The sequence below is a fragment of the Cladophialophora immunda genome, assembly GCF_000835495.1.
Source record: "Cladophialophora immunda strain CBS 83496 unplaced genomic scaffold supercont1.3, whole genome shotgun sequence".
Classification (NCBI taxonomy): Eukaryota; Fungi; Ascomycota; class Eurotiomycetes; order Chaetothyriales; family Herpotrichiellaceae; genus Cladophialophora; species Cladophialophora immunda.
In genome coordinates, this window is record NW_015622543.1 from 2,699,342 (window position 1) to 2,722,201 (window position 22,860).

Below are 22,860 nucleotides of genomic sequence, written 5' to 3' on the forward strand. Positions count from 1 at the left end.
CCATCTACCCATCTACCTACTAGGTACTTGTCTGCATGGAGTACAATACGAGAGTAGACATTAAAGAAACGACTGAGCGAGTGAGTGCTTTGCTAATTGGCCTGTACGCGTATCTGTATATTCATTGAACCACCAAGGTATTACTTGCTGTCTTCGTAATAACACGTTGACTGGGGTTTTAATCTGCGGTTGGTAGGTATATTACACGGTGGGAAAAGCGTGCTCGACAGATTGAAAATAGCAACTGGCCCATTTACACAGACAGACACACATACACAGGAAGATGGTATCATTGGCAACAGAGCAACGCCGAAAAATCAACCCATCCATAATATCGACACCCATACCAGCGAGACTTGACAAAGGGCCACGCAGCGATATTACCAGCGTCGATATAGACACTGCTCCGGCTCCAGTGAAGTCCAACAGCCCAGCCTCCTTCAACATGCTCGGACTCGAGCTTCAGAGGTTCTCACTGGTGCAGATGCTTTTGGTTTCGTCGGGGGCGAGGCAAACCCTCTTTGTTCTTCACATCGATTCATCATGTCGTATTCGTCCATTCCTCTCCTGCGCTCTTCTCATCCGTTCCTGAACTTGCTCCTGTCCCTTCTCAACTCTCCGCACTCTCGATGATGTGCTCACAACTCGTCCTTCACGTACTTGGTCGCGCTGCTCGCTGACTCGCTCACCACGCTGGCGATGCTCTCTACGCTTTCACTCACTGCACTCACCACCCCCGTCGCGCCTTCACCTACTTCACTTGCCATGGCCGCAATCCTGCTGTTGGCACTGCCCACAGCTTCGAGGATCTGTGAGTTGATGCTTTCCATGTAGCTCTGTTCAGGTCCATAGACGGCTTCTGAGGCCTTGGCGACGAGGCTCTCGACAGTATCGCTTACTGCGGAAGCCGCCGCCGCCGCATTCTCAGCAACGATAGATGACGCAGATGAGTATGTATCGGCCGCAGCGCTGGTCAAAGATTCAATTGTCCCCGTAGGCGTTCCGTAGATAGCAACACTTACGGCATCCTGCGCGCTCTTTGCCAAGTCTGCAAATGAGGACGATGCAGCCTCCGCATAGCCAACGGGAGTGCCGTAGATGGCTTCACTGACTGCTGCGCTGGCGGAGGAGTAGCTGTCGGCCACAGCGGATGTTGCCTGTTCGATAGTTCCCTTTGGCGTGCCATAAATCTGTGCACTAGCTGCGTCGACAGCAGCATTCAATTGTTCTGTCACTGAATCCAAAATGGAGGAGACCTCTGGTGGAGGGGTGAAGTAGGACGCTGCAACAGAGGAGACAGAAGAGGCCATGGATGACGCGGAGTCGTACGCTTCGCTCGCCAGACTGGAAGCCGAGCTATAGCCCGTATAGTAGGCGGAGCTGAGGCGACTCATGACCGATTCTGTAAAATCGGGCTCTTTGCCTACTATCAGTTCCGAGATATATGATTGGACGATGACATATTTATCGTTCGCAAAGTCCGTGACCTGGGCAGAATAATCTCCAGCTTGGGTAGCGAAACCTTCATAGAAGGGTTTGGGGGTGCCGTAAATTTGTTCGCTAGCTTTGGCAATGAGCGCTTGCCAGTTCTCAGATGCCACGCTGGAAATCGATTCAACGGAACCGGTTGGAGCACCGTAGACGGCTGTACTTGCCGCGTAGCTGGCGGCCGAGAGAGATGACGAGGCGGCAGAAATGGCTGCATCATATTGTGACGAGATGGAATCAAGAACGCTCTGTGCTGGGGAGGTCTCTTCCATGCCCAGGACAGATGAAGCCGACTCGAGCATTTCCGACATCTGGGAAGCAGCTGCGGAGGAAGCAATCTCATACTGTGACGATGCTGCTTCCAAAGCGGTCTGATAAAATGGCGCAGGGGTGCCATAGACAGCAGTGCTTGCAGCATAGGAGGCAGAAGACAGCGAAGACGAGGCGGCGTCAACAGCGCTTGAATAAGCTGCCACAGCTTCATCCCACAGGCTCTGGACGGTTGTGCCCGACGATGATCTGAATGAGTCCAGGCTGGAAACAGCTGCCGACGAGGCCGCCGAATATTGGGAAGCGGCGGCGTCCAGGAGGCTTTGGTACGCTGGCACAGGCGTCCCATAGATTCCGACCGATACAGCGCTCGAGACACTGCTCAACACTGGTGTTGGCGTCCCGTAGACTACACTCGAAGCCGCGGCAACAAAGTCATCATACTGCTCGTGCGCCATTCCAACGGCAGCGTAATAGTTCTTCCTTGCTTCTTGGAGATATCTTGCATGAGCAGGGGTAGCAGTGGCGCCAACAGCAACCTTTGCCTTCGAGTATTGAGCCGAAGCTTCAGCCAGAGCGTTTTGCAGAATTGTCGATGCCATTGACGAAACAGACTCGAGGGGGTTGGTTTCCGGAAGCGCATTCGACGCAGAACTTCGGGCGGATTCAAGTCTATCGGTCGCGGCGGCCACGGCACCAGAATAGGCCGACTCAATCGAAGAGAACATTTGTTCATGAATAGGTTTCGGAGTGCCGGATATCTGCTGAGAAGCAATCGATTTGGCAGCGTTGTAATTGTCCTCAGCTCTGCTAACAGCCTCACTGTAGAGGGAGCTGGCTTGTTGGAGTAATGACTGGGTGACAGGGGTTGGCGTTCCGAAGATGATTGAGCTCGCAGCCGCCACAGCCTGCTCATACTTTTCAGACGCAGCACTTGCGACGCTTTCAGCAGCACCAGTCGGCGTACCATACAAAACATTGGAAGCTGCAGCTAAAGCGCTGGCATACTGCTCGCTCGCGACAGACGTGATGCTTTCCACTGTGCCTTGAGATGTTCCGAACATGGCTTCAGATACTGCACGAGAAACCTCCGCATAGCGATCGCCAGCTTCGTTGATCACGCTCTGAACATTCTCAGAGAATGTCGACTCCTCGTTGTTGTCAAATATATCGTCCAGAATAGGCATTGAACCCTTCACTTCTGCAGCCATAGCACCTCCGAAGACTTTTGAAACCCTAGTGGTTGCTGAATCTGCGGCGGCGGAAGCGGAGCTGACAACATCCTCCGCAGTAGCGCTTGCTGAGGAGAGCTCGTCTGTTGATGGTGAAGCAAAAGATTCAACCGACAAAGATGCCGAGCTCGCTGAGTCCGTGACGTCTTCTGTGAAGCTCGAACCAGCCTCCGCTGCGTCAGAAAGGATGGACTCGGCAGTCCCAGGAGGACTTCCAATAACAGCGGAAGATGCAGAATCGTACGCGTCTGAAACCGTGGCGCTGATATCAGAACCAAACGATTCAATAGGCGCCGCAACAGAAGATTCCAACACTGAGGATACCGACGAAAAGGCATCACCAGCAACCTCGTCAACTTTGGATGTCGCGGACTCCACGGCGCCAGTACTGGTGCCTACGACTGCAGATGAAGCAGACAAGGCCGCTTTGGTAGCAGCATCGCTGCCTTCCGATAAAATAGAGCTGACGGACTCTGCAGCTTCCGAAGGGGCACCCTGAAGCTCGGCCACCATACTCGAAGCAGCTGAAACTGCTTCCGCTGGCATAATTCGAGTTTCGAAATCATCCGATGAGTCGCGGGCTTTCAACTTCCACTGAGCAACACTCTTGAGTCTACCCAGTTCTTTCGCCGCGTCTTCGGTGATTGCCATGCTTTCTTCCAGGATTTGTCGAGCCGTGGCAATTGCTTCTTCCGCCTCTGGGCTCTTCATGGCAACGTCCTGAACCTCGATTTTCCATTCATCAAGCTTCTTTCGGAGCTCATGAAACTTCTCCCAGTGTTTGTAGGTGACTCCTTCCATCCAAGCCCAGCGCATTCCAACTTCTTGAAGCCCGATGTCTTTTATCCCATCCAAGACCTCCAGAGTAGAAGCCGAGGCAGCTTCAAGTCTTTGTATCAAGCCTTGTTCAAAGTTCTGAGACCAGTTTCGGACGTTTCGAGCACGTTCCTTGATCTCAGCGCCTGAGGATCTGATTGATCCGAGAATCTCTTCTGCTGCCCCTTTCACTGCCTCTGCACTCGCATCTTCAGGAAGAGCAGCAACAGTTGACTTTATTTTTGTTTTGACCTTCTCAAGCTCATTTTCCGCGGACTTCTCCAAAGCTTTGGCCAATCCTCGACCAACTCCGTCAATGTCGCTCTTGACAAGGCTGTTGACGATAGAGGTGACTCGCTCTCGAAGGTCATCGCTACCCTTATCAGCCGCCAAAGCAAACTTCTTTTGCCAGCTTCGAAGATCTTCAGTAATTTGTTCCTCTGTGGCATATTCAACCGGTCGTTTCACACGCTCTTTGGCGGTCGGTTGAGCCTCTTGGGACGTGGTCGTAGAGGAGGGTTCTGCTTCATCTTCCGAATCAAACATAGCATACACATCATCCATTATACCGGTGGTTGCGCTTGGAGTGGCAGAGGCAGTGAAGGTCGATTGCGTGCTATCTACCTCGTCCATGGCGGCCTTCAACTGGCGGCTCTCTCGATACTTGGCAATCCTCTCATTGATCATGACTAGCTGAGGCCTAACATTGTCGATGTAAAGACCCTTCACAAAGGGCCAGAAAGTGCCGTCCATGAAAATAACGAGGTCCAACCAAGCATGTCGCAGCAGAGGATATGCGGTGTTCAGTGCGAAGTCTTGGCTGATATTGTATGCTTTGTGGAGATGTGGCCGGGAGTATTCCATCGCTGGGACCAGATGTTGTCGGTACACTTGGTAAACATGATCTCGTGCCGGAATGTAGTACGGCTCGGCCGATGCGACAACTTGGTCAACATGGGGTCCAACGTTCTTCTCATAGAATCTGACAGCATTTCCCCGGGCCAGGTTGATCTGAGGCATGATAGTCTTGTCCCATTGCGCTTGAGAGTATGCCTTCACGGCGTCGATCTTGGGAGCAGCATATTTCTCATAATTGACCACAGCAATTTTGGACGCAGGTCGCACCAGTCGGCTATTCACCAGGTGTGCGTATGGCTCGGCTTTGGCAACGTAAGGAGCTGCATATTCATCGTAATATGGTTGCAGATGAGGTTGGATGTATTCCTTTGCGGATAAGTACGGTCCACATATTCGCGGAGAGGTATCGGTGAGGGCGGTCCTCGAGGAGGGACAGCTGAATAGGATGGTGAAGAGGCAGTACCATATGGCAAGCCTATGGAGTGGTCAGGATATCTCGGACAAATGGGTGGACAGTTTGACCTACCTCGCTGAGTTGTTGACTAGTCTGAAGGCCCAGCTCCGACGATGGCGCTGGTGAGCAGGTCGCCGTGTAGGCGGGCCTACAGCGTGCCCATTGGGTCTGTCTTTGACACTGTCTATAGGACGTCCATTCTCAACTACTGCCATCGCAGCTGATGTACCTGGGAGGATGGCTCCTCGGTCCCACCCAAAGTGCAGATTGTGGTGCCAACTTTTTCCAGAGCACAGATACTTCGGCCAATGCAGAAGGGTACCACTCAAATGCCAATGTTCAAAACGAACAATTCAGCATCGAACGGGCACGTAGGCAAGAGAGAGAGAGATGGAAAGGGATGAAGATTCCAGAGCGAATCTGGTGGTGTGAGGATGATGGCCGAGGAAGAGTGGTAGATGGGATGAGCAGGTCAGTGGTAGCTAAATTGCCGTCGTTCGAAATTGTGGAGGATGTCTGGAGTGAGGAGACTGTGAGGCTTGCAGGCGTGTTAGGCTAGCAGGGGCAGTTCAAAGCGTCAAGCTTGCGAGGCACAAGTTGCAGCCACTGCGTCACCCGGCACCAAAATGGCATAAAACCTGCGACACGGAGAGTAGCAGCCAGTCACCGCCAGGAAGAGGCGAAGCACGGATGGCCAACCCCTAAGAACCAAGGGCCCAAGGAGGTGTTCGTGATAAGCAAGAGATTAAGCTGTCAGATCGACAGTTGTATCATCGATGAGGACGGATTCTTGGTGAATGTCTGTCCCAGATCAGAGGCGACAATGATGTCAACGATGCACATGCTCAATTCAATGCCAACCAACGGAACGGAAGTTGGTGGCTCTCAGTGGTGGATGGATGTGCATGTCATACAGGTGTGGGATGGTGGATTGTGGGAAAATGTGGCTTTGCCTGCGGGCCGTGGCATGGCAGCTGAATACCTTGTAGCCCACCGTAGTGTCGCTGTATAGCCATATCCCCCACCGTACCTGTAGACTTGGAATATGTGTGATCAAACTGGTTGGTTTTGCTGTCAGTGTCTTTGTGTCTCTTCAAGAACACTGAAAGGCCATCCCCTTCGTAAGAGTGGAAGGCTTATTTCACATGTCTGGACGTTCTATCTTTGTATCGAATCATGACTCATGTCCGCTTTTTTGCCCTGTAGTCCCCGGAATGCTCTCGCTTCCTTACCAGGCTTTCTCCTTGCCTCTCCCGTTGGCTGCAGCCTCTCTTCTTCCTCGCGGTTTCGGTTCCTGAAAGTTATGCAGCCTCTCGCCAATCAAGTACACTTCGTCCCTTATCTTAATCCTCCAATTCTCCATTTTCCTCCTCATGTATAACAAGCCTACATAGTTCACCATCATGCACAGGAAAAGTGGATATGCGAAACGATACATCCGAATTTGCTGTCTTAAATCGGAAATTCGGAGGATGCTGATGATGGCTCTCATGCAAGCAAGAGGCGCAATGAGGAGCGTAATACAGATGATCGTAGCCGGGAGAACGAAAGCGCGGGACGCGAGAGGGATGTCGGCGTGGAAAATGCCGTTGCGGACGATCCCGCGGAGAGCCCTGGCAGGTCGCACGGTAGGTGGGAGGATGTGGGCCAGAATGCGGAAGATCAGGCGTAGGAAAACGAGACCGATCGTCCAGGACTGGAGAATGAAGATTGTGGCAGGCGGGAAAGCCTTGCTTGTAGCCGCCCCAGCCGATGGCGGTGGGGTTGAGGACGAAGATGGTGAGGAATCGTGGGTAAGCTTTTGGTGATTAACGACTTCGAGCAGGTCGAAGATCGGAATGTGGACATACAGCTCGACAATCAGAGAGAGAACGAAGGGGAGAACGATGGTAGTGAAGCCCCCAAGGTACGCCAGGCCAAGAACGTGCAGCGTCGAGGCTAGGAACCGCGTTCCAGACCATTTGAATTTCTGCTGTAGGTAGTCTCGAGCCGGCCGGGCGTAGGCGATAGCATATCCCATCGCAGCAAAGATATGAATGCCAATGGTGAAAGCATACAGATCATTTGGCGGGTGAGGTGATTGCGAAAGGATTCGAGTCAGTTTGCGGCCGACTATCAGGGGTCCCACCGTGAACGCGACACCAGTTGAGGCCGCGAAGAGCCACAACAAGACCACAAATGTTGCAATCCGAGTTCTGAAGTTCGGGGGAAGGTATACCTTGGTGAACTGAGGGTTTTTCTTGCCATGAGGGGCATAGAATAGCTCTGGTTCGCCATCCACTCTCTCGTTGTCTTCTGTGACTTCGAGAAAGACCCTGCGGCCTTTCGAGATGCGCACAGAGTCGGATGCAGGCGCACGGACATAGCGCCCGTCCCGTCTCGGTTCTGCCAAATTGTCTTTGGCGAATAAGTTCCACGGAAACCCTGTCGGGTGACTGAATGTCTCTTCTTTGCGCTCTTCCCCAAAGAGAAAGTTGGTCAATCTCAACCACCCGGCACATCCTCGGAACCACCATTGATACATTGCGGATATCTTCTTCGATGGCTCGGCCCTGCGCAAGACAAACGGAAGGAGAAAGTTGTAAAAGATAATGTCGACTGGGAACGACAGCCTGGGCTCCGGAGTCGACCATTGAATGGGCAGAACGCCGCCAAACCAGTCTATTGACCATACCACGCCCCCAAGGCAGACAATGACCAAGCCACCATAGACCAACGCCGAGAACGCAATTTTGCCCAATTGTGCCGGAACAGGTCGTTCTAGAACATCGCGCACCGGATGAAACGTTGGATCGTCAGGATCTCGAATAAAATACAGGACTCCTTTTCGCATGATTTTCCGGCATATTGATACAAAGAGGGCGAAGTGAAACATGTAACAGGTTCCGATGAACCAGTGTATGAAAATCCCGGTCATTGGAGTGCGCACCAGGAAAGCAATGCGGCTAGCAACGGTGGCATTGGCAAAAAGAGGAAGAAGTGCCATGTCCAGGAGCAGTCCACAGTACAAAGGAAAGGCCAGCATCTCAATTCCGATGATGACGATGACTTTCATCACGCCACCTGCTTGCCGCAGGGAGTCTGCGAAATAGCCCTCAACCCTCTCGCCATCTTTCAAGCCAAGGACGAGATGAGCAATCTCAAGAAACACGATTCCGGCAATGGCGAAGAACGCATAACCGAGCAGAATCGTGAGAATCCGGTCTTCTGTGCCCCACTCAATCAGTGAGGGGTCCATCCCATCTGCATTGTTGGATGGCAACGAGCCCAGATCCGTGGACAAGGAACGAAGGAGGCTCGTTGCATATTCACCGAGGAGAGGGATCTTCCCAAGCAGTTTGGGCACAGATTTCAGGGTGTACCAAAACGAGTTCAACAAGGCACCAGAGCCCTTGCGGTCCATGGTCAATATCATTTGACCTTGGACTAGGACAGAAGTGATCCATTGGACTGCTGTATGTAAGGAAGACTTGAAAGAGATGAGTGCTCGATGTGACTGCATCGAAAATGTCGGCAAATCCGGCCTAAGGCTGAGGACGGCGGCAGAGAGAGTCTTTTCCAAGCGCAGACCACTCTTTTGACTCAGGTCGAGGCTAAAGCCTTCCAATGTGGCAGTGTCGAGGATGCCCCCAAGACGAGGTAGGAAGGGAGACAGCATGGCCTTCATGATTTTTAAAGGCTGGTTCAGGAGGAAACCGGCAAGTCCAGCGACGAAGAAAATGATATCAACCACAATATCCGCAGTCCGTGACAGTACGAATATTGGCGCCTTCACCAACATGCTGGTAGGACTTGAGAGGAATAAGAGTGCAATCTTTCCCCATATGTAAGGACACCAGACACTAGCCGATAAGGTTACCGTGATGAGAAAAAGGGAGAAGATGACATTCTGGACCATGCCGAAAATGGGTCCTTCCATACCAAGAAGTTCCAGGATGCCGTCAAGATCTTCTGCATCATCCGGGTTAGGTTCATTGAGGTCAACTCCGAAAAGCATATTGGGCTCCCTTGCTTCCGGAGGTGCAGCGGGTGGTTCCTCGATGGGTGCGAGAGGCACCGGTCCAAGGGCAGCGTCTCGGTTTTGGATCGGTACAAATGGAGCTTCGGCGTTGACGTCTTCCACAATGCGTTCCTCGTCTTGATCTTGTGCACGTGCCGGATCGCCGGCCTCCGCAGGAAGCTGATCGTCGGCCTCAAAATCGGTGTGCCAGAGCCAATGTGATATCTTTCCCCATATTGTTGTATCTCCCAGCGCATCGTCGTCATTAGATGCGAGGGTTTCTTCAGGCTGGGCACGATCTGTGCCGTCAAAAAGAGCTTCCTGATCTTCACCACCTGGAAAGTTGTCCCCTGGTTGCAGAAGTTCATCCGCATCATTCGAATCAGGTGTGGGTATCACAGGCGCGTCTGAGTCGGACCCGTGTCCATCGACGTTCAAGTCAAACAACCCATTTGTTGCATCGCCGACCACATCTGACACCTCTACCAATGACACTCTTCGACTAAATGAGTCCGCTAATTCCAAGTCTTCTTGCCCAATTGGCTGATGCTCTGGATATTGCATTTGTCCCACGTCGGAGATATCAGAACCATCCCCGGGAAACAAGTAATGTTCCATCTGAATGGGGGATTCATCGCCGCTGCTTGTTTCAGCAAGATTTCGACTTGGAGGCACTAGAGGCAGATAGTGATTAGCTTCAGTGTCATCGGCGCTGTGTCTTCTGAACGGCAGATTCCAAGGTTCAATTGCAGACACGCTGCTTTCTCCAGGAACTCCCCAGCCAGCATTATGCTCTTGAACAGCTTCGGCAATGGCTGATGTGCTTTGCGATCTGGTCCTCAGAACCGGTCTGTCGAAATCATATGCTGTTCCGTTGCTCATGTTATCGTCCGAAAGAGTGCGACGCGGCGATAGTGTTGGCGGAGTCGGATCTTCTGGAGGAATTCGTGCTGCAAGACGCTCTAAAGCAGCTATTTCATCTGCGATGTTATCGCCAAAACGGGGAATGCGGTGTTGATTGGGAGGTGGTCTCGGCGGAGCTATTTCCTCGAGAGGTAATTGTGCTGCGAGATGCTCCATGGCAGCTAGCTCATCTGCGACATTATCGCCAGCGCGGGGAATACGCGGTAGGTTGGGTGGTAGAGGCAGTCCCGTTTCCTCAGCGTGAGGATTTTCGTCCGGGTCAGGCATGTTCAGGATCGGCTGTTGGTTGATGACCCATTCTCGAATCAAAAACACGAGGATGAATGCCGCGACCAGCAAGACACAGATCAACTGGCCTTCGATCACATCGATGGTAACGTGGTTGACCATAGGAGAAGTAGACCACGTCGCTATGAATTGAACGTCGGATAGCAAGGAGGGAGGTCTCCGGGCTGTTGCAGACAATTCCGCCATGGAGTTCTGACCATGTCCAGGTGTATCAATCTGCCTCAAGCGTGGGATGAAAATGGATAGAATGAAGCGAAGAATCTTGCCAATCATGCTTTGACCAAGGAATAGCCGCGCAATATCAGCCAAGGAAATCTGCATCGGGGGAAAGACCAGTTTGATCTTCTCCAGCTGTTGGGGAACAGTGAGATTCAAGGAAGTAGCAAGCGATGATTCGGGCCCGGCGATGGTGCCGGTGATGTTTGAAGATTGGTTGGACGCGGCTTGAACGGTGGATTCATCCACCCAGTTCCCATCAGCAAGCCAGAACAGACCCCTCCATATCTGTCGGATGCACCAAGGCAAGCAACAAGTCCAGATGATGCTCACCAGCAAGTAGCGTGACCAGCGAGCAAACTCGGTCGCCCCATGACGGGCCAATTGGCGCAGAAAGAGGGGAAACGGTAGGGTGGCGGGCATCGAGCCGTCGTAGAGTTTGGTGAATCGAAAAGAAGTCTTGCATAACTCGCAGTATTTTTTCTGGGAATGTGAGAGCCATTCCATTAGGCATTCTTGGTGGACAAATTTAATGCTGCCAGAGCACTTGCAAGGATAGTAGAGAGGTTGCGTGCTGGTGCCTTCGCCACGGCAGATACGACAGTAGTCATGTCCTTCTTCATTGCCCGCGGTACCGGTGGAGGTTCTGCGCGTGGCGGTGCGAGCCAGGGGGGTGTGAAGTTTTTCTTCGAAAGGATTGAGCGGCATCTTGTCTTGCACAGACGGATACAGGATGTGGAGGGCGTTCAACGGTTTTCATATCGGCCAGGCAGTGAACTCAAGCCATCGCAGGGGGAGGTAGGGAGGAAAGGTGATGACAGCCCCGAGGTCTTACTGTCTCTACTTCGTATGTTGGCTAGGACTGAAGGGTTTCCGTCATTTGACAAGGAAGAGATGGCAGATTGTTGTCTGAACGGATAAAGGTCTGGGTGCAGCGCAGTCTGAGTGTGGAATGTCAGTTGGTAGTGCCCGGGGTGGTCGATGATGTCGGTCTCCGGATCAGTCACGTGTCAGACTTGCCGCTACGGTGGAGTATTATACGACTGCGCGCAAATCTTAGTGTCTTCGGCTGGTCTGTGGTATTCACTCTCTTCCCCTTGCGTTGACCCAGCGAAGGAGGATTGCCCAATTCCTCGAATTCCCATTCATGCTTGCTTTCCCCTCAGTCAATATCCACTTCGATGAGACTAAGCAAGCAGTCGTTCAAAGCGCATGCATGCGAGGCACAAGGGCCTCGTTGTCGATGATTGGCCAACCCATCACCCTCGCTGGCTAGGTGGGAGGCCTTAGTTGCAACATAAATATGCCTCGTCCGCTTCGACCAGCAATGGGCGTACTCTCACACTCGCAGCTTACGAAACCCAGGGTTCGAAAGTCAGGTCCGGGCGCGAAGCCCGTAGCATGCCATACACCACATACAGACGTACCCGTGTCTGTTTGCTTTGGTAGAACCGCCCGGTCAAAACTCTGAGAAGCTGACAGAAGCCCCATCCGCAGAGGGCGTCCTTTTTCCTGACCTCATCCATCGGAAAAATTGCAGAGGTTGCCATTGCGATGGTTGGCCGAGTCTTGCCCCAGCGGCGGAAAGCATGGCACTCCAAAGCCAGGACTGGATGCAAAACCTGCAAAGCCCGCCATCTGAAGTGCAGCGAGGAGAAACCACAGTGTCAACGGCATGTCCTGCTTCTATCGTGCAGGTTCAATAGCTGACAAATTCGCAGTTGCATCCGTGCAGGTAAATCCTGTGGCGGTTATGCGGACAACCCGAAGCCTTGGATATTTGACCCTTGGAGCGACCGTGCGGATGGTCGTTGCGGGAGTCTAGCTGCGACGTTGTCTTCGGAAGAATCTATCTCCATTGTGCCACTGTCCGACTGCGTGTTTACTTCGCCCTACACGACACGCGAAGCTCAGGCTGCCTTGGAATTCTGGCTCCGGCTGACCACTCCAGAAGGTACCGACTGTCCAGGGGATATCATCCGAAACACTCTCGGATCTTATGTTCCACAAGCTGCATGGCATCTGGACGTAGTAAGGCACAGTTTACTCTCTGCTGCATCGACGGCACTAGTGCTTGAGGCTCGAGCTTCGAACATGAGCCTCGAGCTCCAGTCAACCCTGTCGAAACAGTCGGTCATTCAGATGCATCTAGCCATACAAGCCATCCTCAAGGAGAGGCAGCCGTCGTTGTCCACGGTACTCGCCGCAGTGATGATAGCTGTCGTATGTGTCTGGACTGGGCGCTGGGAGGAATACAGTCGGCACATCTGCTACTGCCGGGACCTGGGTCGTGAAGTACGCGCGAGGGGCGAGTACGTTGAAGGAGACCTAACGACTTCCGTCGAAACCATGTTCCATGTTCTACAACCACTCCCACCAATCTCGGCCATGACGGGGAAATCCCGAATAAAGTACGCAGTCTCAGTCCTCGTCTCAGCCAAGACATGGGTCGACGGTCTTCTCCCCAGACTTGAGCCGATACCTACATGTGAGCCATTGAAGACTGCACTACGGGCCTACCGCACGAGGATGAAGTGGACGCTGTGCCAGTGGCAGAGGGTCTACGGTCAGGGAGAAGAGCGAGCCAGCGCAATCAGCGTCGCGGAGTCGCCCTTTGGTCCCGCGGTCGAGCATATGCAGCAGTATATGCAAGACGACAGCGACTTCAACTTGCCCTTGCTCACGACGCAGTTAACCCTCGGCTTTAAGACGACGCTCCTGTACGGGGCCAGCGGGGATGCTCAGAGGATGCGGGACACGGCCATCGCTTGCCATGCTCCGGTCCTGACATTGGCTTCGCACCGCCCGTGAAGGGAGTGGTCGTTGTTAGCAAGTGCGGGACACTGCACCCTGCCTTCGATCTCGAAGTGATCACGCAAGGCTGTAAGAAAGGAAAAAAACTCATAGTCTTACAATGTTGCCAGCCACAAGAGCGCTAGTATCTCCTCTGGAGAATATTCATGTCAAAAATAATTCAACCATGCCCCCCAAAAAGTCCATACTCCCACTAGAAGAAAGCCTTAGCAGCCGCAACATCAGCAGCAGCAGCAGTAGTAGTAGTAGTAGTAATATTCAAAACCCTAGCATTCGCGTTGCAATGTATCTGGAGGCCGGTAGCGCCTTGCTCAAGTCATCATCATGCACCGCAGCGTATGCAATTCGTGCATCGTGCGGCGGAAAGAGTCCATCTGTCCTCCACGCCACCTTGACCAACGAATGGATTTTGTTCTTCCTCACATTGTAGGAGAACGAAACTCTATGAGCGTACCGATACCGGTGGGAGAGACCTTTGGTTTTCTTGTAAGGAAAGGCAGAGGGGGAAAGGTTAAAGGCGGACGCCGGCCGCGTCGATCCGCCCTCCCCCTCCTCGTTCTTCCGGCCCTCGTTGACCATGTCTCTCGCGCCACCGCTCCCATTCCAAACTCCCTTCCCGGTTCCAAAAACGCGAGAAGGAAACCCAGAGAGGAGTCGACAAGGCGGGAGACTCACGCGCCCCAGCTGCTCCTCCACGCGGCCTCCAGTTCCGACTCCTCGCCGGCCAACTTCCTCTTCTTCCTCGCGATGCCGTCCCTCACGCACTCCGCCACGTCCTCGGGGTTGGTGCCTCGTTTGCGCCGCTCGACCCGCTCTCCGCCCAGGATCGTGTCGTAGGCGACCAGGTTGTACACCTCGGCGATGCCTTCAAACACGCCGGCCCCGTGCTTGCCGTTGCTGGGGACGATGGCACTGCTGGGGGATTGGTGGCGGTGGTGGGGGTGGTCGTGGTCATTACCCTGGCCGTGGCCGTTGCCGCTGCCGCTGCCGCTGCCGTTCCCGTTCGAGGAGAGCACGGCGGTGGTGAAGCCGCCCTCCTCGGCGAACGTCTCGTTGATCTGCCGCATCTCTTCCACCCAGCGGTACGCCTTGGGCGGCATGCTCACCAGGCCGCCCTGGGCGAACGCGAGCAGTTGCGGGCTGAATTCCTGCAGGTGGGCCTGTAGCTCCTTCAGCACGCCGCAGGTGTGTGCCGTGGTGAAGGAGAGGATGGACAGCGCCGTCATGCCCTTTGTCAGGGAGGCGAAGCAGGACTTCAAGGCCGAGGCGGTGCCGATTTTGGGGCCCAGGATCCTCATGTTGAGCAGGTCGATGAACGCCGGAGTCAGGAGGTCGGCATGTTTGGGTCCGGAAATGACCACCGACGGCTTTTTCCACGTGTGGTCCTGTTTGAGGGACGGGGGCGCCCCGATGATGCCGCCGTCGAGGAAGTCGATCGGGATCGGGTCCAACTCTGGTTCAGATTCCCTCCTCGGGTGGAACGAGAAAGTGCGCGAGATGGACAGTCGTCGCGGCGACGCTGGAGACATGGGCGTCGAGAACATGGCGGCGATGGATCGCGCGGTTTTGGGACTGATGGCGTTCAGGTCGATGTACGTCAGACTCGGGGCCTGCGAGACGGCGGCGGTGCCCCGTCGTTCACTACGTCGCTTGATCGCGGTCTGCGAGCGGCAGGCTTCCAGCGCCCGGCGAGCCGTCGCGATGGCATCCCGCGGAGGCACGATGCTCAGAATGATGTCGGCCTCGGCGACGAGCTGTTCGTCCGACTCCAAGGTGGTAATCTGCGAGGAGCTGATGCGGTCAAGAGTATGCTGGCTTGACAGACGCTCAGCAAAGAGTTCAATGTCATCTGGATGAAGATCTGAAAGGACTTGCCTTCTGCCCTTGGCGACCGTGTAGACGGTGTGGTCGTGGTGGCGGAGCAGCCGGGCAACCCCCATGCCCATGTCGCCGATGGAGAGGATACCTACAGTGGGGGTGATCTGCGCCGACGAGGTCGCCATTGTTCTACGGAGCAGGAAGGGATGGGGAAAGGAGACAAAACTTCGAATTCTACAGGTGAAGAGTCTGGGAATATCCATGGAGTGAAGTCATGGTAAGACCAGGCGGAAACGCGTCGCCTGACTCCATCACTTGCCAGCCATGGTTTAGGCGGATTCCCGCATGTTTCGTCCCACCACCTAACTGCACCTGTTCCCGCCAAGAAGGCACCGGAACTGGCGAATCTGAGGGAACATTCGGAAGGATTACCAGTTGCTTGCTACAGGAGCATCGATAGGCTGGCGTTGGTGGAAGTTCATGACGTAGGCGGGGGGTAGACCCACTACCACTGTACCCCACTATCGCGCACGCACAGTCGAAAAAAAAAATGGCGAAAAAAAGAAAGGTTTTCCTTTGGAATTGAGCCGCTGTATTGATGTTAGTTGGATGTCGCACTGTGTTCTGAGGCAGGTTACTCACAAGGCGGGACTCGAACCCGCAACCTTGAGGTTGGTCTTTGCTAAGAGCCACACGCTCTACCGATTCTGAAGAGGATGTTAGAGCTGATCAGAGGCGGTAAAGGCCTGGAAACAGGAACTTACGAGCTACTGTAGAGATTGTTAGAAACCCAGACTGATGAGGTGGTTGAGTTGGTATGACTTACCCCCGGCAGTGCTGGGTGATTGTTGAAGAAAAGTCTTTCAATATACATTATATAGCTCAATTATTGCGCCGCGGAGTGGGTTCGATGGAGCCTCGAGTCATAGGCTTAGAGTAATGGAGCCATCGGGTACTGAGGGACAAGGAGAAGGGCTGCTCTATGATTGCTACTACGTTAGTAACAAACTTTTTCACACCACCAGCAAACAGACGCGGCATGCTCAAGAAAACACTAATGCAAGCGTAGCTAAGTAGGTACCTTTGACCATGAAGAGTCCTCCTAATGTATATATCGTTCCTAGAATTCAGGTTCAGAGTTCCCACAATGAAGTAGGTAACCTCTCCCTACCTAGGTATGTCATAGCAGTTACATAGTCGCTCCGAGTAGTAGTTGTGTATACAATCACTTAGCCTTCGCCCGAATCGTCCTTAGGTACCTATATTACCCGAGAACGAAAAACCTAATTGCCATTTACGGTTTAATCCTAGAGGGTGAGCGAAGGCCGCTTTACCCTAAGCTTTAACTGAGCCTTTGGCTGAGCATCACTGAGTGCTCCCTGAGCACTCCCAGAGCAAACTCACAGGGAGCCTAATCTGGCCCCTTGCGATCGGTTAATACCTGCCTCTCGGCTCAAGTTCATCAAATGTCGGCCGAACAGCTTCGACACCTCCGTGCAGTCAGAGATTGCAACAGAGCGGGGTTGATGATATGGAATTCCCGAGAGCAGGACGATCAAGGCCCAAACTCAGCCTGACTTTCATATCTTGACAATGTGTGTGCTGGAAATCCATTCTCCGCCGACTTGCTGCTGCTGCCATCTCCCAAACATCAAGTACTGATCCACTCTGCCATGATGAGCATCAGGCATCTCAATGAGTTTGTTCCAGGTTATTCTGTGGCCTTCGGGGGGGAATTCGGTCTTGTGAGCTTGTAAGTGAAACACGCCTCCTTCACTACCGGCTTCTTCAATCCCGATACAACGTTTCGCGACTTTGGCCATAGGCTCGGCTTTGAACGTGTTTTCGATCAAGGGTCCACTTTCGAGTAAAGAGATGGCTTGTCGGCGCACGACCGGATGGCGACATTTGCACGCAATGAAGAATAGAGAAGGGATGAATTGAGTCTCGAATATAAATACCGGACGGCCGCCTCCACTGTTGCGCGTTGCGGTGGCGTGACGCGCATGCTCGATCATGGATTGGAAAGTGGTTATAAAATGGTCAAAGACAGTCTCGTCCATATTTAAAGACGTAGCAACCCATATATAATAATGGCTGAACCCAACATTCAAGAGGGCAAACCGCTCAATGTCGTGTTGTTGAGACACGGTGTCTGGATTGCTGCTGACAAAATGTCGAAGAGCGGAAAGCCATTTCGAAAAGTTTGCCTCGATAGAACTTTGCCATGACATCAGGTCAGAAGATGGTTTCCAGCCTTTCCTCGGTAGCCTAATTTTGATTTCACCCACATGGACGATAAATTCATGAGCCTCGCTCATCAAAATGTAAAGCTCATCCCTCGCGTCTTGTAATGTGGAAAAACGATAGTGCCGTTCCGGGCCATCAACAGCAACAACAAGACCACCACCGGCGGCGGCGGCGGCAGCAGCAGCACTTCTTTTCACTGGTAGGCCCTGCGAGATGGCCATATGGCGCAACAGTGCTCGAACCGTTTCTTCGAGTGTTGCTTCACGTCGAGTTGTGGAAGGGGGTCCGCGTTGATGATGGTCTGACACTGGTCCGATCATCGCCACCGCCCGCCGATACAGTGCAGCGGCCTCGACAGGGTCGTCTTGCACGCATTCGATGCAAATGTATAATATGCAACTGACGAAGGTGATGGTGGTGGTTGTTGACAACACATTTTCGTTTGAGATTCGTTCTTGCAACTTGGCGATAGATTTGTTGTACCATCTCAGGGCTCTTCGATGCTCGTCGGTCACTGCAGGTTGTAGGATCTTCCTTCCTGGGAGCGTCCAGGTCGGCGAAAACTGCGGGTGGCGAATGAGACATGCGAGAGAATTCACAGCGTACCAGATGACGGGGTCCGAACGACTGAGCTGGGGAATAATTTGGTGCCAGAAGGCTTCGTCAACCATTCGGGTACAGTTGGGTACCACTTTCTCCATGAAGAACTCGAAAGATCGCAGCTCCTCGGGCTCGGCGTGGTTGTGAGCTGTAGTGAAAATGAGGCGGCGCAGATTGCCGAAGCTCGTTGCCGCCGCGGCCGGCCGAGATGTATGTGAATCGACATTGCGGCTGTAGCCATCACACTTTCTGCCAGTGCCCAAGCACCTTCTGCAAGCTGGCCGCAATTCGTCACACTTTACCTTTCTGATTTTGCAGGTAATACAACCGCCGTTGGACTTTGTGCTCCCAAGGCGACCTTTTCTGGATCGTGACGAAAGAGGATTCATTGCCCCCAATGTGGATTATCTCAATGCCCTCGTCTGCATGCATGGAATCGCAGCAATATATGGTCAGTGTGCGACGGGTCTAGGTGGATTGGTAGTTCAGCGTACAGACAATTGAGAGAGGAGGGTTGGCTGAAGGAACACCCCTGACCAGGCTGAGGCCCAGCCTTGGCACCGAGAGGAAAAAAGATCTTCCGAAGCGGCGACGTTTGACGGCCAGATTTATCGAGAACTCTCCCTGTGGCTTACCGACTACCCAACGTTGAGTTGTAGACGGAGATATCGGCCTCGAGAATAACGGTCCGGCAAATCCGTGTGGAGGGTTCCCCAGTACCTATACACAGAGTCCATCGTAACCGGTGGGCTCTGGGATTTACGGTCATAACGGGGTATTCCAGACCTATGACTATGGACATTCTTCCGTATAAATTCTATCGATGGAACGCGTTACCCTAACCTAGATGGGAAGGTTAGCCGAGTTTGTTTTTCACCGTGGCACGTCAAACTGCCGTGCGTTGCCAACTGAGGCTCCCGTAGAGACCACGGGTGTTAAGCTGCTACTTACTCTCCCACCCGACAACTCGTCGCCAATCCAACCGACTCTCAAATGACAATCGCCGAATATCCGCAAGGGTCCTACGAGATCCTCCCGAACGGCAACTCTCTAATAGCTTACGGTTCCAACACCGTCTTAATAGCATACGGCCCCGTCACCGACGAGACCGGCACCGTGGGAGAAGTGCGCTGGAGCGCGCAACTTGACTAGGCTGAGCTCCTCTCCGTTTATCACGGGTACAAAACACCGTGGCATGCTACCCCAGCCACGCAACCGAGTCTTGTTGTCCTCACGACCGAAGACGACGATGTCCTCGCTCTGTGTACTGCCAAATCTCACTCGAGAGGCTATGTGGGCTGGAACGGCGCCACCGATGTGAATGACTGGGTCATGGGATCGAGCAACACGAGCATGAAGGCGGTGGGATATGTGAAAGAGGCCGGTTCGCAACCGTGTTCGCTATCCCGTTAGGGGCGTTATTTGTGCAGATCAGCACCATCGAGGATAATGGCAACACGGTGGCGAGCTGAGTCTGCAGGGGTATTCTAGACGGTACAGTACGGCGGAGGGAGTGCCATTGTCCAGTACACCGCACTCTTTGTCCCGTTGTCGTGATGGCCAGGACGAGGATACTCCTCATTCATTTACATTGCTAGCATCGTAGGGAATCTGTAGCAGCCGGGACCCTGTTTACTTATCGTTGGTTGAACGAGAATCCTCTGGCCACTCTATCTAGTTATTGCTATCATAAGTTGATGTCGGAGGAAGAGGCGCGTTAGATAAGCGAAAGAAGTTCGAAGCACTATCCTACTTTTGATAAACAGTGTACAGCCAGAGTTATCCATACTACCTAGGTAGTCTTTGGACATCCATCTACCAACGAAGCAGTACAATCCTGAGGGCAACGGCAATTCCGAGCCGTCGGAAGACACCTTCGTGGCTCTCAACAAACAACCATGTCTTCTCGTGGCGGATCGGAAAGGCACAACCCCAATTCGAACGATGAGTCGCTTCTGCTCCCCACCTTGGTCGGCCACGTTTCTCCCGAGCAGGTCAAATGGCCGGCCTTCCTCCGACTCTGGCTTGCGCGAACTACAGCTTCTCCAATAGAGTGCATTGTGATGACCACTTAAACGGAATGTTGTCACTTCTTTCGCCCTGTCTTGAGACCTCAAAGCCCGTATCTCTAAAGACCAAAGAGTGAACCTGTTTACAAGCATCCTTTAGCGATTATGGCGACTAATCAACCATCAACAGCGCCCGCCCAGAATGGCGACAGCCACAGCTCAATATCCAAGGACTATGATCTGTCTCAACCCATCACGTCGACATCCGGGCTTCGCTCAGGACTGACTTCGTACGGCGACGCACATTTCTCCCTGTTTCTCAGAAAAGTCTTCATCAAAGCCCTAGGGTATTCAGACTCGGCACTCTCCTCGCCCATCATCGGGGTCATCAACACCTACTCCTCATTCAATCCTTGTCACTCCAATGTGCCCCAGCTCATCGAGTCCGTCAAGCGTGGTGTCCTGGCCTCGGGAGGGCTGCCCGTCGATTTCCCGACCATCAGCATCCACGAGAGCTTTGCCAGCCCGACCAGCATGTATCTGAGGAATTTGATGAGTATGGACACGGAGGAGATGATCAAGGCTCAGCCGGTGGACGCTGTGGTCATGATAGGAGGGTGTGACAAGACAGTCCCAGCGCAGCTGATGGGCGCCATCTCCGCGAACAAGCCCGTCATTCCTCTCATCACGGGCCCAATGATGCCGGGTTCAGTAGAAGGGGTTCGGGTGGGAGCCTGCACAGACTGCCGAAGCTATTGGGCGCGGTACCGGGCGGGGGGCGTGGACTTGGAAGACATCATGTCCGTCAACGAGGAATTGGCGCCCACAGGAGGCACATGCGGAGTCATGGGCACGGCATCGACCATGGCTTGTGTAACTGCAGGCCTGGGACTGCTTGAGCTCAAATCTGGTGCCACCGCCGCGGCCGTGAGCTCGGCCAGGCTGAGAGTCGCCGAGCAAGCTGGGCGCAATGCAGTGGCCATGCTTACAAAGGATGGGATGAGGCCACAAGATCTCCTGACCCGGGAGAGCTTTCTCAATGCCATCACCGTTCTCCAGGCCATTGGTGGAAGCACGAATGCGGTGGTGCATCTGCTGGCTATTATCAATCGGCACCCCAAAGTGGCGGGCACCATTGACCTCAACACCTTTGACGAGATTGGAAGAAAGACGCCATTGCTAGTTGACCTGAAGCCCAGCGGCGACAATTACATGACTGACTTCCACAACGCAGGTGGCATGTTGGCCTTGATGCATACCTTGAGGCCATTGTTACATCTCGGTGCAAAGACTTACTCTGGTCAAACCCTCGGTGAGCTCCTCGACACTACTCCCTTCAAGTCATTCCAATACTCCCGGCAGATTGTTCGATCTCTCCAAGATCCACTCTACCCTAGCTCGAGTTTGGTGGTTCTGCACGGCAACATCTGTCCACAAGGCGCGGTTATGAAAGCCTCGGCCTCGAAGGACCGGAAGCTCCTGCACCACCGTGGCTCGGCCTGTGTCTTTGAAAACACCGCAGACATGGCCAATCGCATCGACTCCCCAGACCTAGAAGTTGATGCGAATTCCGTGTTGATACTCAAGAGTATTGGCCCGGTGGGCAATCCAGGGATGCCCGAGGCCGGACTGATCCCAATCCCTCAAAAGCTAGGAAAACAAGGGGTGACCGACATGTTGCGGATCAGTGATGGACGAATGAGCGGAACTGCTGGGGGGACGATCATCCTGCACATCTCACCAGAGTCTGCGGACCTTGACTCGGTCTTTGGCGTTGTGCAGACGGGGGATAAGATCATCTGCGACGTCGAGAAGAGGACGCTACTCCTCGAAGTAGAAGAGCAGGAGATCGCTAGACGTATTGCCGATCGTAAAACGCGATCCCAGGTCGCCTCCGCTTCTGGGAAGGCTGATGGACAGATGTCGCACAACCCTGAGCCATGGGTGGAGAGAGCTGGCCGGAGGGGCTATCGAGGCCTCTACGAGCGTGAGGTCAATCAGGCACACCTTGGGTGCGACTTTGGCTTCCTTACAGCCAAAGGACCTTCGGGCACTTGAGAATGTCCCCCGACTGCCACTATATTGGGTTTCTGGTATCACTAGCCAATGCCCTTGCTCCTACTGCAGTGGCAGCAGGTGACCTTCTGCGATGACGACCTTGGGATGACAGCTCGAGGGCAGCCTGAGGCAGAGAGCTGACATCCGAGGCTTTCCGACTCGTGGTGAAGCGTGCTATTCGTCGTGCTCAGTGACCTGTCGAGCCCCTTGTTGGACAGTTCTACGTAAACCATTTGGAGTCAAACCACAACCACCAGGCCTTTTACCTCAAAAGGCAATTGCTGGCTCGAATCAAAATACGGTACATGATGCTTTGCTAGTCAAGGACCGGGGGCGTGTAGAATGGTATCCACTGTTGCGACTGTGACTGGATCGCCGGGTATCATCTCCTGCAGCCTGATGTCCGTCCAAGTGCCAGGAGCGGAATGTAACAACTTCCAGCTCTTGCTGGTGATGGGGGTCTGCAGTCCGCGACAGCGGTTGTGAAGGTGTCAGTCAAACTGAGCCATATGTTGTTCCTGCTCAAGTGTAAACGGTTGATGCCGGCTATATGACCCGGCACGGCGAGACCAAGGTGAATATCTTGGTTGATCGAGCAACTGTCTAGTCGAATATAAACCAGATATTTCTGATCGGGCTGTCTCACCGAGTACAAAGGGAGCTGTTGATATTTGCCATCCAGCCGCGCCGGGCGCAGCAAATTCCCAATATAGTTCGAGGACGAGTGTTGCACACCTGGCACGAGGTGACTATGCCATCTCGTCA

The 22,860-nt window shown here is 53.5% G+C and overlaps 6 protein-coding genes across 7 annotated transcripts; 2 read left to right on the forward strand and 4 right to left on the reverse strand.

Annotated features, from left to right (window-relative positions):
- Positions 1–100: 100 nt before the first annotated feature.
- PV07_05383 (uncharacterized protein) lies at positions 101–6,025 on the reverse strand. The gene is made up of 2 exons (XM_016392273.1): positions 5,191–6,025; positions 101–5,139 (listed from the first exon to the last, which is right to left on the reverse strand). Exons 1-2 carry the CDS (start codon positions 5,331–5,333, stop codon positions 639–641), a joined length of 4,644 nt encoding a protein of 1,547 aa, XP_016249792.1. The 5' UTR covers positions 5,334–6,025; the 3' UTR covers positions 101–638.
- A 147-nt stretch (positions 6,026–6,172) lies between these two features.
- Positions 6,173–11,481, reverse strand: PV07_05384 (uncharacterized protein). Its single transcript, XM_016392274.1, has one exon. It carries the CDS (start codon positions 11,252–11,254, stop codon positions 6,347–6,349), a length of 4,908 nt encoding a protein of 1,635 aa, XP_016249793.1. The 5' UTR covers positions 11,255–11,481; the 3' UTR covers positions 6,173–6,346.
- A 181-nt stretch (positions 11,482–11,662) lies between these two features.
- Positions 11,663–13,529, forward strand: PV07_05385 (uncharacterized protein). Its single transcript, XM_016392275.1, has 2 exons — positions 11,663–12,219; positions 12,268–13,529. Exons 1-2 carry the CDS (start codon positions 12,101–12,103, stop codon positions 13,355–13,357), a joined length of 1,209 nt encoding a protein of 402 aa, XP_016249794.1. The 5' UTR covers positions 11,663–12,100; the 3' UTR covers positions 13,358–13,529.
- Positions 13,530–13,540: 11 nt separating this feature from the next.
- Positions 13,541–15,432, reverse strand: PV07_05386 (the record flags this gene model as incomplete). 2 transcript variants are annotated; one of them, XM_016392277.1, is made up of 2 exons in its annotated part: positions 13,541–15,175; positions 15,236–15,432. In XM_016392277.1, 2 exons carry the CDS (start codon positions 15,361–15,363, stop codon positions 14,032–14,034), a joined length of 1,272 nt encoding a protein of 423 aa, XP_016249796.1. In that variant the 3' UTR covers positions 13,541–14,031. The 2 variants fall into 2 exon arrangements, with proteins under 2 accessions (XP_016249796.1, XP_016249795.1); XM_016392276.1 differs by having other exon boundaries at positions 13,541–15,363.
- A 1,218-nt stretch (positions 15,433–16,650) lies between these two features.
- Positions 16,651–18,785, reverse strand: PV07_05387 (uncharacterized protein). The gene is made up of 2 exons (XM_016392278.1): positions 18,523–18,785; positions 16,651–18,450 (listed from the first exon to the last, which is right to left on the reverse strand). Exon 2 carries the CDS (start codon positions 18,415–18,417, stop codon positions 16,759–16,761), a length of 1,659 nt encoding a protein of 552 aa, XP_016249797.1. The 5' UTR covers positions 18,418–18,450; positions 18,523–18,785; the 3' UTR covers positions 16,651–16,758.
- A 1,288-nt stretch (positions 18,786–20,073) lies between these two features.
- On the forward strand, positions 20,074–22,396 carry PV07_05388 (dihydroxy-acid dehydratase). The gene has a single exon (XM_016392279.1). The coding sequence runs from the start codon at positions 20,203–20,205 to the stop codon at positions 22,093–22,095; it is 1,893 nt and encodes a 630-aa protein (XP_016249798.1). The 5' UTR covers positions 20,074–20,202; the 3' UTR covers positions 22,096–22,396.
- The last annotated feature ends 464 nt before the right edge of the window (positions 22,397–22,860 follow it).